The sequence below is a fragment of the Aedes aegypti genome, chromosome 2 (assembly GCF_002204515.2).
Source record: "Aedes aegypti strain LVP_AGWG chromosome 2, AaegL5.0 Primary Assembly, whole genome shotgun sequence".
Taxonomy (NCBI): domain Eukaryota; kingdom Metazoa; phylum Arthropoda; class Insecta; order Diptera; family Culicidae; genus Aedes; species Aedes aegypti.
The window spans coordinates 239554722-239567872 of record NC_035108.1 but is presented as its reverse complement, the minus strand read 5'-3'; the positions used below and the strand labels follow the sequence as shown (position 1 = coordinate 239567872).

The window sequence follows — 13151 nt, the reverse complement described above, 5'->3', positions numbered from 1 at the left end:
TAAGATTTTCGTAGTAGCATCAACATTTCAGATTTTTATCGATATATGAAGTTCCAAATCAGTTTTTTGCCTAGTTTTCACGGTGGTGACTAATTGAAGCATACTTTATAAGGTCCTAAGGTTATTGAGATCAAAATCTGTGTTTTAAGCTCAAATAAAAGGTGGCCCATTTTACCCCGTATGACCATACTGCCCCGCCTTCCCCTACGGTACCTTTACTGTCATTTATATGAATGTAATCTAAAACAACTATGCAGTACCGTAAAATGGGGTGAAGTTTTGGTCACTTTTGAGCGGTTTTGTTCAATAAGATCTGGTGACAAGGTTATATGATACATTCAGATTCTCACTCCAGTCCACTTTTTGGAATGCATTTAGGTCACATAACATGATCGGTGAAACTAAATTTACGCGCCAGGCGTTCAAAGTTTGTATGGGATTTACTATGGGAAAACCTACTTTTGCATAGAAAAATAGCCAGAGGTCGCCCATTGTCCTCTATAAAAAATCTGAACACTGATCTTGATAAGCATTTCTACGATGAACAACATTGTCGAAGACCGCAAAGCAATCCGATGCTTGTGAAAAAAGTTATTAAGCACATACTATTCGGAAATTTTGCCCAATTTTGTTATTATTGTTATTCCTTTACGTGTAAATCAACATCGCCTTGCTAAAAGGTTTCCATTGAATAACTTTTTCACAAGTGATGGATTGTTTCGCGGTCTTCAGCAATACTCTTCATCGCAAAAATACCTATCGAGGTCTGGGTTTAGAATTTTTATAGAGGTAAATGGGCGACCTCTGGCGATTTTTCTTTGCAAAACAAAGTTTTCTCATAGTAAATCTCATACAAACTTTGAATGGCTGGCGCGTAAATATAGTTTCACCAATCGAGCTGAAATGTTGCACAGTGATTATGGGTTCTAAATGCAATCCAAGAAGTGGACTGGAGCGAGAATCTAAATTTTGTCCCACACTAATGCACATATATAATCAAGATATGTTTTAAACCAGTGCTGGTCGGATGTTTTTGATTCCGGGTGAAGTAAGTTAATCAATAATTGTGAAAGGTTTCCAAAAATAAAACGATATGCTAACCAACAAGTGAATCCGAATTGAGTCTCAAAAATCTTACAACTTGTTGAATAATCAGTAAATTTTGAAGTTTGTGAATTACAGAATAAACCATATTAAACGCCTAAATGTATGCATGTTTTTGAAATTGTCAACCTGTTCACAAAAAGAACATTTTTTCATTTATTTTAATGGGGTATTTATATAACCTCATTGATATCGCTGCAGTTGAAATAGGACATGTCCAAGGTGTTGTATAGTGTGTTGCTTCTTTCAAAGGACAAATCGTCCACTGGAAGCATTCTCGTGTCGGTGTCTAAAAAAATGCACGGAGAGATTAATCTAGGTGTGGAACTATTGTGACAGACCAAGCTGTATGGTTGCGTTCAGCATGTTGCGTCTGATGAGGGCTGAAGTGAAGTAAGCCGAAACGCGTAACACAAAATATGCTGTTTTTGTCTGTTGTCACCGAGTAAAGCCAATATATAATATCAAATAGCAGTGCTCCCATTCCACACTCCTTCAATGCGGTGTCCTCACTAATCGACGCCAAACCCAAGCATCTTTCGAAAGTCCTGATGCTTCTGTGGGTCGAGTGGCTTCGTGAAAATGTCTGCCAACATACAATCGATGGGGCAGTACTCCAAAAACACTTCTCCTTTGAGACACAACTCCTGCACGAAATACTCCCGAGTGTTGATATGCTACGAACGTCTGTTGCTCCTCTCTGTTTTCATAAAGACGAGACAACCTTGGTTGTCTTCCTTAACCACAGACCCGGTTGTTGCTGTTGTTCCGGGAACTCATTCAGTAGTTGCACGAAGCCATATCGTTTCTTGGCAGGCCTAGCTGAGAGCATAGTACTTGGCCTTTATAGATGACAAGGTGACGCTCGATTGACGACGGCTGGCTCAGTAAACTACGCCGCCACCGTATGCAAACACAAATCCTGTAGTTGACTTTCTGGTGGCCAGGTCGCCGGCCCAGACGGCATCAGAATAGCCAATCAACTCATGATCAGGATCTCTCTCTAGGTATCTGAGGTATCATTCCTTGGTCCCCATCAAGAACCGCAAGACTCGCTTGGCTGCGGTCCAGTCGTTCTCCATAGACTCCGCTAGTTTATGACCAAGGCCACCGCAACACCGCTAGGTACAGCAGTCTACCGACGAGACTACGGTACACGTTAGGATCCTTCAGTCATCATCCTTCCACACATCCAATGTCCATTGGTGTTCTAGCTTCCTTTGCTTCAGACATTCCGTTTCGCTCAATTAACTTGTCGTTGTAGTTCATTAGGTGCACATGGTAAACTCCTTCCTTCACGACAATCTCCATCCCCAGAAAGTGTCGCGATTGTCCTAGGGATGTCAGCTCGAGCACTGTGTTAAGGTGTTCGTGGCATTTCTTCAGTCCCCTTCAGAAGACGACGCCAGGACAATATCGTCGACATAAACATGATTACTTCCAGTTTGATAAACTCGATCTCTTAAATCCGGAGTTCAGCAACACGTCTTTAGCACCAGCATCAAGTGGATTGCCGGAGCTCATAAATGCTCCGCTTCATACGGTACATTAAATCTTCATGTCCTCGCTTCAAGAACCCCGGCGGTCGTCGCATGAAAACCTCTTCATCGAGTCCATGTGACAAACGATCAACTTCCGCTTCGACGCAATCGAGAAAAAGGTTCACAATGTTGCGCGTCGGACCACGGGCGCGAAGACCTCCTCAAAGTCCTCTCCGTAGGAGCGAAGACTCCTCAAAGTCCTCTCCGTACCGTTGGATATGTCCTTGTGCGAAAAATCGGGCCTCGTTATTGACGACCTCGTTCTGTACGTTACGCTTTATTTTGTAAACCCATCTAGAGCCGACGGTTTTCCTTCCTTGGGGTAGCGGAACGAGCTCCCACGTTCCATTCCGCCGATGGGTCTCCATCTCTTCATTCATCGCCGAACGCCATTCCCGTATCTTCACAGCTTCCTTGAAATCCACTAGCTCGTCAATAGCGCACACCGCAACTCTTGCAGTACCCAGATCGAATTTTTGCAAGTAGCGTGGAACTACGCCTTGATTTACTCTGCCGGATCGTCGCACATCCAACGCTGGTCCTTCTCCAAATTCCGAGAATCGTAGAACTCATCCGGAACCGATTCTCCTCCAATATTCCCTTTGGAACCGTTATCCTTGAATGAAATCAGCTTGATTTATTCTAAGATTTATTCTGCACAGCGGCTATGTGCATTTGTGTCCGTATCCACCAAATGGAACTCCACGGAGGAGGAGCCATTGCTTAATTCGATAAAACGGGCATCACGACTCAGGACGATGTTGTCGGCTCCGGGAATTAGAAATCGGAATCCTTTTTGGTCCATACAATACCCAAAGAACTTGCGCTTACGGGCTTCGCTGTCCAGTTTTTTCCTCTTGACAGCAGGCAAGTGCATGAAAGCCTCGCTCCCGATAACACGGCTGTGACTCAAGTCGGACTTTCTTCCCCCACCATAGCTCAAATGATGTGTTCTGTAGCGAATGCGATAACAATCTGCTTTGAAAGTATGTTGCCTTGAGGATTGTCTCTCCCCAAAACCTTTTCTCCAAGCCGGCATCGATTGCTGCATGCTGCACATCGCTAACTCCGAAAGAGCCCGGTTCTTTCACTCCGCGATGACGTTTTGTTGGGTCGAGTGCGGCCGTATTCCTTCCTGTTTGTAAAATCGGCGGAGTTCATTATTATCGAACTCGCCGCCCCCATCAGAGCGTATCACCTTGGGCTTGCGGTTGAACTGAGTCTCGATCCACTTCACGTACTCCCTGGTACAGTCAGCGGCTTCCTTTTTGCTATTCAGCAGGTAGGTCACAGTGAATCTGCTAAACTCATCTATAATTATCAACACATACTTGTTACCATTCGGCGTCTAGTTCTTCATCGGCCCACAGAGGTCGATGTGGACGATGTCGAGGATCTGCGCTGCCTTCCGCTCCGTAACAGGCGGAAACGGCAATCTGGCCGACTTGCCCTCCAAGCAGCATTCACACACGATCTTCAAGCCGCAGTCTACGACTTTCACACCGTTTGCCAGGTGCTCCTTATTGATTGGCTCCACCGCTGCCCAATCTCGGTGGCCAAGGCGTCTGTGCCATTGGTGCTGGCAGTTCAGAAGATGTTGACCCGATACTGTCAACTCTGAGGTCTTTGTGTAGTACACACCGCTGAAGCGACACCTCGTTGCTACAACTGTACCACTGTAACGCACAACACGGCAGCCATCACTATCAAACACCACATTCATGTTCTTCTGTGCCAATTTCGTCACTGGAATCAGGCTCGAATCTAGTCCCGGCACGTATTTAACCTCACTCATCGAAATCGTCACTTCATTTTCTTCGTCATCGATCCCATAAATGACACCACTGCCTTCACCCAATATTTGTGTCTTCTTTCCGTCTGCCAGTGTGATCCACCCACCAACAAACGAACGCAGCGACGTGAAAAAGTAACGATCGGATGTTATAACCTTCGCGCTTGTGCATCGAAAAGCTGATAAATTAGTTGTAGGTATACTGCTTCGCGACTAAAAATGGGTGAACCAACGTGCGAAGTTTGATTTTTGACCAACTTCGCCGCGTCGCAACTCGATTCTCAATAGTGCGCATAATGCACACGGCGGAGGGCATAGATTATAGCGATTATAGACTATAGCGAAGTGACTCTCGACGCGGCGAAGTTTGTCAAAAATCGAACTTTGCAGGTTGGTTCACCCATTTTTAGTCGCGAAGCAGTATGGACAGTGTTGTTCAGACTCATTTCCCCGAAAATAACATTTTCCGAACTACGAAGCCATGAACTACTACAACCATGCTCTATCTTCCTAAGATAGAAAAGCAGATGGTTAAGCTTGAGTACTGCACACAAAATCGATCTATTATGATCCCAGAGAGCCACAATTTCGGTGAAATGAAATGAGTGAGTGAGTGAGTGCGAATCATTTCACCGAAACTTGAATTGCGGCCCACCGAGATCGAAATTGTCGGATACCATGTGCAACACTCAAGCCCAACCACCTCCCCCTCCATCTCAGGAATACAACGCACAGTTATAACAGTTCATGGCTTCACAATTCGAATTTCGGGGAAATGAGTCTGGTCAACACTGAGTATGGACCAGTGCACGAGTTCACGAATTTGACGTTTGAGCGGTGCCGAATTCACTCGTTCCCAAAGTCACATAAATAACACGGCACCGCTCAAACGTCAAATAGTTCATTGCGACAAAAATGTTCATTGCTTGTCAGTTTGGGACCATTGAATTTCGTGCTTACGGTTTTAGAAACCTTTTGTATTCGTTTGCTCCACCCTTTTTTAGTGATTCCAGATTATGAAGAAACCACATGTGAACTTGATTTATTTCGATAATGGCGAACGAATGTACAACTTTTCTGAAAACATCAATCTTCAAGATTAAGTTAAGAATCTTGAGGCATTCTCGAGTTACTATAGTCTCAGTTCTATCCTTCGCTCTTTTCGTTTGGGGTGGATGGTTTCCATCAGGCACACTGCTTACTAAAGAGACTCATTGCGAATTCCCGGCGTTGCTTGAGTGTTTCCAAGTTGATGAGCATGCAGCGTGCTTCATACGACGGAAGTGGCAGTACAGTCCAATTCAATTTCCGAAGGGCGTATAAAAGGAATTGCTTCTGTACTGATTCTATGCGTTCTTCATGTACGACTGGATACGGGTTCCATACTAGGTGACAGTATACTAGAATTGGTCTTACATACAGTATCGGACATATAAAATGCACCAAAGCCGTTTTTCCATACAAAATGGTCAATTTCAGGGAGCTACATCTCCGCCGTTTCTCAACCGATTTTTCTCATTAGTTCTGTGACGAACTACAAATTACCTCAATTTCTGATAACTATTGGAAAAGTTGTGTGAAAACTAATGATTCAAAAGTTACAGATAGGTTGAATTTTGACATAAAAAATGCACCAAGACGAAAAATAATGTATCTGACAAACTATGCGTCGTATCCTTTTGGTGTCTTCTGCGCATTTGGTCCTTATCACGCAATCACAAAACAACAAATGCGCTGAAGACACCAAGATGCTACGACGTGTAGTTTTTCTGCTACATCACTTTGAGTCTTGGTGCATTTTTTATGTCAAAATTCAACCTATCTGTAACATTTGAATCAATAGTTTTCACACAACTTTTACAATAGTTTTCAAAAATTGAGGAAATTTGTAGTTCGTCACAGAAAAATGAAAAGAATCGGTTGAGAAACGGCGAAGATATAGCTATCTGAAGTTGACCATTTTGTATGAGAAAACGGCTTTGGTGCATTTTATATGTCCGATACTGTATGTAGTATACAATAGTATATGGGTCTTGAAAATTGTTTTTTTTTTATTATATATCTTTATTAACGAGATTTTTAGCCCTGGGCTAGTTCATCTCGGGACCAACGTCTTGACTTCCCTTCCGAAGGAAATCGTCACTGAATTTTTAGTGACTATCTCGGGGATGGGATTCGATCCCAGGTCCTCGGCGTGAGAGGCGTGTGTTTTAACCACTACACCAGGTCCGTCCCCTTGAAAATTGTTGCTTAACCTCTTAATGAAGCCAAGCATGCTGTTTGCTTTGTTTATTATGGAATTACAGTCGCCTCTCCACATCTCGATATCAAAGGGACCATCGAGATAGGGAGAGATCGAGACAAAGAACAAATTTTTGATGAATACTACATTGAAAAACACTCCGTTGCCTAGAAAATAATACACAAACAGATGCCAGTTTGCGCTCCTAATTTGTTTTGAATCCTAAAACTTTGGTCTAGTAACCTTCGATATTGGTCATATCGACATACGGAGAGAAAACTGGGAACAAACAATCAACAGAAACACATCGAGATATGGAGATATCGAGTTAAGGAAGATATCGAGATATGGAGAGAGAAAATGTATGAAGACTGAAGGGACTTATGAAATCATCGACATAGGGAGAGATATCGAGATGTAGAACATCGAGATGTGGAGAGTCGACTGTATAATGTTCGACAAAAGTGAGTTTAGAGTCTAGGATTACGCCCAAATGCCTTACAATTTTACACTTCTGAACTACTTGATTTCCTAAAAATACTTCAATTAAAGGTGTTACATATTTTCGACTAAATGCTATTGAATTACATTTTTTGATATTTAGCTGGAGTAGACTTTTTTTGCACCAAGTGAAGAATAAGTTAATGTCATTCTGGAATTCTTCTGCTTCGCTAGAATTACTTACTTCCATGAAGAGCTTCATGTCGTCTGCATATATAAGAAATTTTATTTTTCTAAGTAAAAAGGAAATGTCGTTTAGCTACATACAAAATAAAAAGAAGTGGGCCTAAATGAGAACCTTGGGGTACTCCAGAGGTTACAGAAATGGGTGCTGATAATTTATTTTGAAAGCGCACTATTTGTTTCCGATGTGATAGATATGACTGGATCTAACTCAAGAGTCCTGGTTCCATTCCTATTTTTTGCAATTTGAAGATTAATAATGGTATGTCGATTCGGTCAAATGCCTTACTGAAGTCAGTGTAAAGGGCTTCTACGTGCTTGCCATTGTCCATTGCGTTGAGAATGAAGGATACAAATTCTAGCAGATTGGAAGATGTTGAACGGCCTTTAAAAAAGCCATGCTGCATACAAGTAATTTCGTTTTTTACTTGCTGGAAAATTTTATCGTTTACGAGAGATTCGAAGAGTTTGGGAATACAGGAGATAGTGGCAATTCCGCGATAGTTCCGTATGTCAGATTTTGTACCTGATTTGAAAACAGGCACCAAATATGAGGATTTCCAAGCTTCTGGGAATTTTCCATTATTTAGAGACATGTTGAAAAGGCGTTCTAAGGGAAGGGTAAGTTCTTCTGAGAGATTTTGGAAGAACACGGGTGCAATGCCATCCGGTCCTGCTCCCTTAGTTGCGTCCAGGTTTTTTAGTGCCAATAAGATTTCTTGTTGTGATAGTTTTTCAATAGATATACTATTAGACATTTCTGGGAAAAAGGAAAAGAAATTGCGGTCGCGGTCTTCTTCAGAATAGGTGGTATACACTTCTTGGAAGAAATCTGCAAAGAGGTTGCAGATATCGGAAGAGTTTTCACCTTCGTTTCCGTCAAAATGCATTCGCGAAGGGAAATTGCTACTTTTTAATTTTGTGTTTACATAATTAAAAAAGTTTTTAGGACATGATTTGACTTCGGATTCGACCTTATTATATCCTTCATGTGCGGAGTTAATGGCTGAGTTGAGTTGGTTACATATGTCATGATAATTTCTAACTCTAACTCGGACATCTGTTTCAAGAATTCGTTGCTGGATTTGGTATCTGGTAACAGCGGACAGAGTGGACAAGCTGATTTGTACTATACATATCATAGCTTTCACACAAGAGCAATAGAATCATCTCCCGCAACCATCACACTGCACTTGTGTTGTCTCTTTACACGCGTTGCGGACTCCTCTAGTACCGCTTTGCTTAAAGCTTTCGATTTTTTTGCATCTGTTTATCTGTGATTATATGTTCCTGTTCGTTCTAAGCACTTCTAGCAGGATTGGTACCTAAATATGGATAGTGTCACACCTGCCAGAAGCTTACGATTATTTTATTTATTTAGTTGGTGTTACATCAATTAATTTGATAAAACCTTGTTAACGATGTTACGCCAATTTACTTGGTCCATGGCTGTGTCCCTTCAACTTCGATTTTGGCCCACGCTCTCCAGATCTTGTTGCAGCTGATCAAGCCACCTCGCTCGCTGGGCTCCCCGCCTTCTTGTGCCAACCGGAACGCGAACACCATCTTTGCAGGATTGTTGTCTGGTCGTCTTGCAACATGCCCTGCCCAGCGCACCCGGTTCGCCGTAGAGCCTAGTGAGCTCGTGGTTCATTCGCCGCCACACACCGTTCCAAGTGCTTGCAGGTCCTCTTCCAGCATGGTCCATGCATCATGTCCATAGAGGACCACCGCTATTATTAGCTTACGCATACTGGCAATTTAACCAGAACTGTTAGACATAATTCATATTCAAAGTGGCAAGTAATTATCCCGACATGCTTAATAGATCATTTGAAATCGATGGTATATGCATACATTGTAGCTTGACCCCCATGATTTCTTTCGTTGCTACCGTTTAATCAATACAAAAATTGTCCAGAAAAATGATAACAATTATTACTTTCTTCTATTTTCCAGATCAAGGAAATCCTTGACACTCTCGGCCTGGATGAGCACCGTGCCACCCTGACGAGGAATCTCTCCGGTGGACAGCAGAAGCGTCTCTCGATTGCCCTCGAGTTGGTAAACAACCCACCGATTATGTTCTTCGACGAACCGACTTCCGGTTTGGACAGCTCGACCTGTTTCCAGTGCGTCAGCCTGTTGAAGTTCCTGGCGCGAGGTGGCCGAACAATCATTTGCACCATCCATCAACCGTCTGCTCGATTGTTCGAAATGTTCGATCAGCTGTACACTCTTGCCGATGGTCAGTGCGTGTATCAGGGTAACACCAAACAGTTGGTGCCATTCCTCGGTACGCTCGATCTGGAGTGCCCGTCGTATCACAATCCAGCCAGCTACATCATTGAAGTAGCTTGCGGTGAACATGGAGATCACACGCGCAAACTCGTGAACGCCATTGACAACGGAAAGCGTGACATTCGGGGTGAGTTGGACTTCCCAGCTCTGAAAAACAAAAAGAACGAAAATGGAAATGCGAACGCCAACCTCAAGTCGAACTATGACAAACTGAATGGAAATAGCAATAAGTATGCCGATAACTTAAACCTCGGCGGCAATGGTCTGCTGCCGTCGTCCATGGTTAATGATATTGCTAAGGAAACCACCACCGAAACGATCAAAATCAACGTTGAACCGGAGAAGGAACCCGAAGTGAATACCGCTCTCTTGCCAATCGACGGACAGCTGGATGCAGGACTGTCACCCGAGCGTTATCCAACCTCCGAGTTCCACCAGTTCTGGGTTGTGCTGAAGCGAACGTTACTGTTCAGTAGACGAGATTGGGTAAACACGATTTAAGCCTAGGTTCCTTGTATTGTAATGTGACCATATCCTTTTCAGACTCTTATGTATCTTCGTTTGTTCGCGCACATCCTCGTTGGTTTCCTGATCGGTGCTCTGTACTACGATATCGGTAATGATGGCGCTAAGGTTTTGAGTAACCTGGGATTCCTGTTCTTCAACATGCTGTTCCTGATGTACACGTCCATGACGATTACGATTTTGTCATGTAAGTGACTTAAGTTCATTGTAATATAATGGTGCTCAATTCATTTGTATTTATTTGCAGTCCCTCTAGAGATGCCGGTCTTGCTGAAGGAAAACTTTAATCGATGGTATTCTCTACGATCGTACTACCTTGCGATAACCGTGTCGGACATTCCATTCCAGGTGAATATCTCTAAATGAGATCGAAGATAACTTTTAATATTGATCATCATTACGTTTCAGGCCATTTTCTGTGTATTCTACGTGTCTATAGTTTACTATTTCACGTCGCAACCGCTCGAATGGTTCCGTTTCGCAATGTTCCTGGGTTCCTGTTTGCTGATTTCGTTTGTAGCTCAGAGTGTCGGTCTGGTGGTTGGAGCTGCTATGAACGTTCAAAACGGCGTGTTCCTGGCTCCGGTGATGTCCGTCCCATTCCTGCTGTTCTCCGGATTCTTCGTATCGTTCGACGCCATTCCAATCTATCTGCGATGGATCACCTACCTGTCTTACATCCGGTATGGGTTCGAGGGAACTGCCTTGGCCACCTACTCGTACGGTCGCGAAAAGCTCAAGTGCCACCAGGTGTACTGTCACTTCAAATCGCCCACGACTACTCTCGAGGAGCTGGACATGCTCGATGCCAACTTCACCCTGGATATTGTAGCCCTAGTCGTCATCTTCGTGGTGCTGAGAGTTGCCGCATTCCTATTCCTGCGATGGAAGCTCAAAACTACTAGATAAATGATTATCTAGCTGGAAAACTTTGCAGAAATGATGTTTTTCTATGAATTTTTAACATTATACAAAGTTATTACTCGAGAATAGTTTTAGTGAAGGGGTATAGAAATAACTTACACCAAATCAATGTGATGACGGGAGCAATAATTTGACCAATTTTTCATTTGAAATTGGTAAAATGACCTAAGATAGCTATTTTCTACCAATAAACAAACAACAAAAAACACAAATAGAAGAGAATTGGAATACGAATAAGTACACCATATGAGGCTGTGCTTCAACTAGAACCGTAAAATTCAAAATCCAACCATATTGGGCATGATGAACAAACACAAAACGTATTTTCATATACTAACATTAACGATGGATTGAGGACTTTAAATAGAAGTAGTGTTTTATTTGTCTAGACGGAGCTACATCCGTTGGAACATTTTGTAAAGATTATACAACAAACCTTTTGAAAGTACCATTTGTGATAACATTTTGAAAAAAAAAGAAAAATAAAGGTGATACAGATACAAGCTTGGTTTTGTTTTAATATGCTGGAATTCCTTCTACTCATATTAAGTACACAACATCGTTACGGGGTAAGATCTACCAATTTGAACCCTAGTCTCATCTTGTTTGTCGGGCTAGGGTAATATGTTCCGGTAATTCAAAAATTCGCGGTACAAAGTCCTTGTTACTGGCAACAGTTTCTGAAATTTGATCTATTTTACCTAGCAGACAGTTAAAGCCTCGGAGTTGGTCAGTCCCGAGACTACATTTGAAGCCAGGATAAAAATCATGAGTATTAACTCTACAAGGACTGTTAAGTACTGGTAATTCAAGGACTCACGTGAATGCTGATTACTAAACACATTTTCTTGCTTGACACGGTTTCGCTCTAGCACAAAACACCTTTTTCTAGTATTTTCTGGGACTAAACTAAAAGCGAAACAAGGATGGAACTAGAGTGCTTCTAGAGTTCGTGGTTAAATATCAGTGGTACCGATTTGGTTCCTCAGAAATTAAATCGATTATGTTTGCTAAGGGTAAATAGCGTGACCTTCTCATCACATTCGATTTTTATCAGTCTCTAAGGAATCAAAATAAGAACTGTACAGAAATCGATGCTTCATTACCTATCAATGGAAATGGAGTAATGCAACATGCACTATACACAAAAATACGGGTAATGCCACAATAGATCTAATTAATGGTCGCAGTGGCGCACCCGAACATAGAAAAAAAAAGTACTCAACAACTGGAGAATCGACTCTGGTCGATTGTATTAACAGTTGAAAATCACTTTAACAAATTCTTCTTGAAATACATATCCACACTATCCAACATATGCACAGGTCTTGATCATTCAGTAATAATCCATGGAAAAATATCGTTAATTTTTTTCATTATATTTTTAGTTCTCGTCATTTTTAGCCGGCAAATTACATTCTCACAGATAAATTCGTTACAAAGAACTTCAAAAATTCGCTTCACCAACGCTTATCGCTTTGATAAAAATATGAATACTTCAACTGAAATTAGCATCTAGTGTTAAGCGTTGCGATATTTATTAGCTCCATCATTTTCTTTGACCATGCTCTCGTTTTTCAGACGCAGATCGTTTTTCGCGTTATAAAGTCTACTACATCAACCACCCCTATACTCGCGTTGTTATGAATAACTTACAGCATGTTTTTTTTTTTCATTATGTACATGAGCAATGTCGGCGGTTTTAAGGGTTACTACTAGTTTCTTCTTTTTCTTCATCTACGAATGATGTCAACTGTGATTGCTCACAGAATGCTTCTGATGTAGCTTCTGTAAAGTGACTTCCTCCATAAGTAACAAACGCGCCTGGCAGCCTGCCGATATCGAACATCAGAACCTACCCACGCCGCCTCGATCCTCGCCTCAGAGCGAGCATGCACGCTAACTCCCCTCCGACCGATCCTTCCCCCGAGGGAAACAATGAGGTCCTCTACAGTTCTGCCGAGCATCTTTACGGAGTTCCGTGGCCGGATGCTCCAATGCAAGAATCGATCGGACCAAGTCAACGTCCTCGGCTATA

General features: G+C 42.3%; 1 protein-coding gene across 2 annotated transcripts in view; it reads left to right on the top strand.

Moving 5' to 3' along the window:
• The window catches only part of LOC5570930 (ATP-binding cassette sub-family G member 1), a 91451-nt gene extending 79838 nt beyond the window's left edge, over window positions 1–11613 (top strand). For both annotated transcript variants that reach the window (XM_001659356.2, XM_021844553.1), the window contains 4 exons: window positions 9323–10150; window positions 10208–10376; window positions 10437–10537; window positions 10598–11613. In XM_001659356.2, coding sequence (XP_001659406.1) covers window positions 9323–10150; window positions 10208–10376; window positions 10437–10537; window positions 10598–11098 — 1599 coding nt within the window. In that variant the 3' untranslated portion in view covers window positions 11099–11613. The remainder of the gene's footprint in view (window positions 1–9322; window positions 10151–10207; window positions 10377–10436; window positions 10538–10597) is intronic.
• Window positions 11614–13151: the final 1538 nt, after the last annotated feature.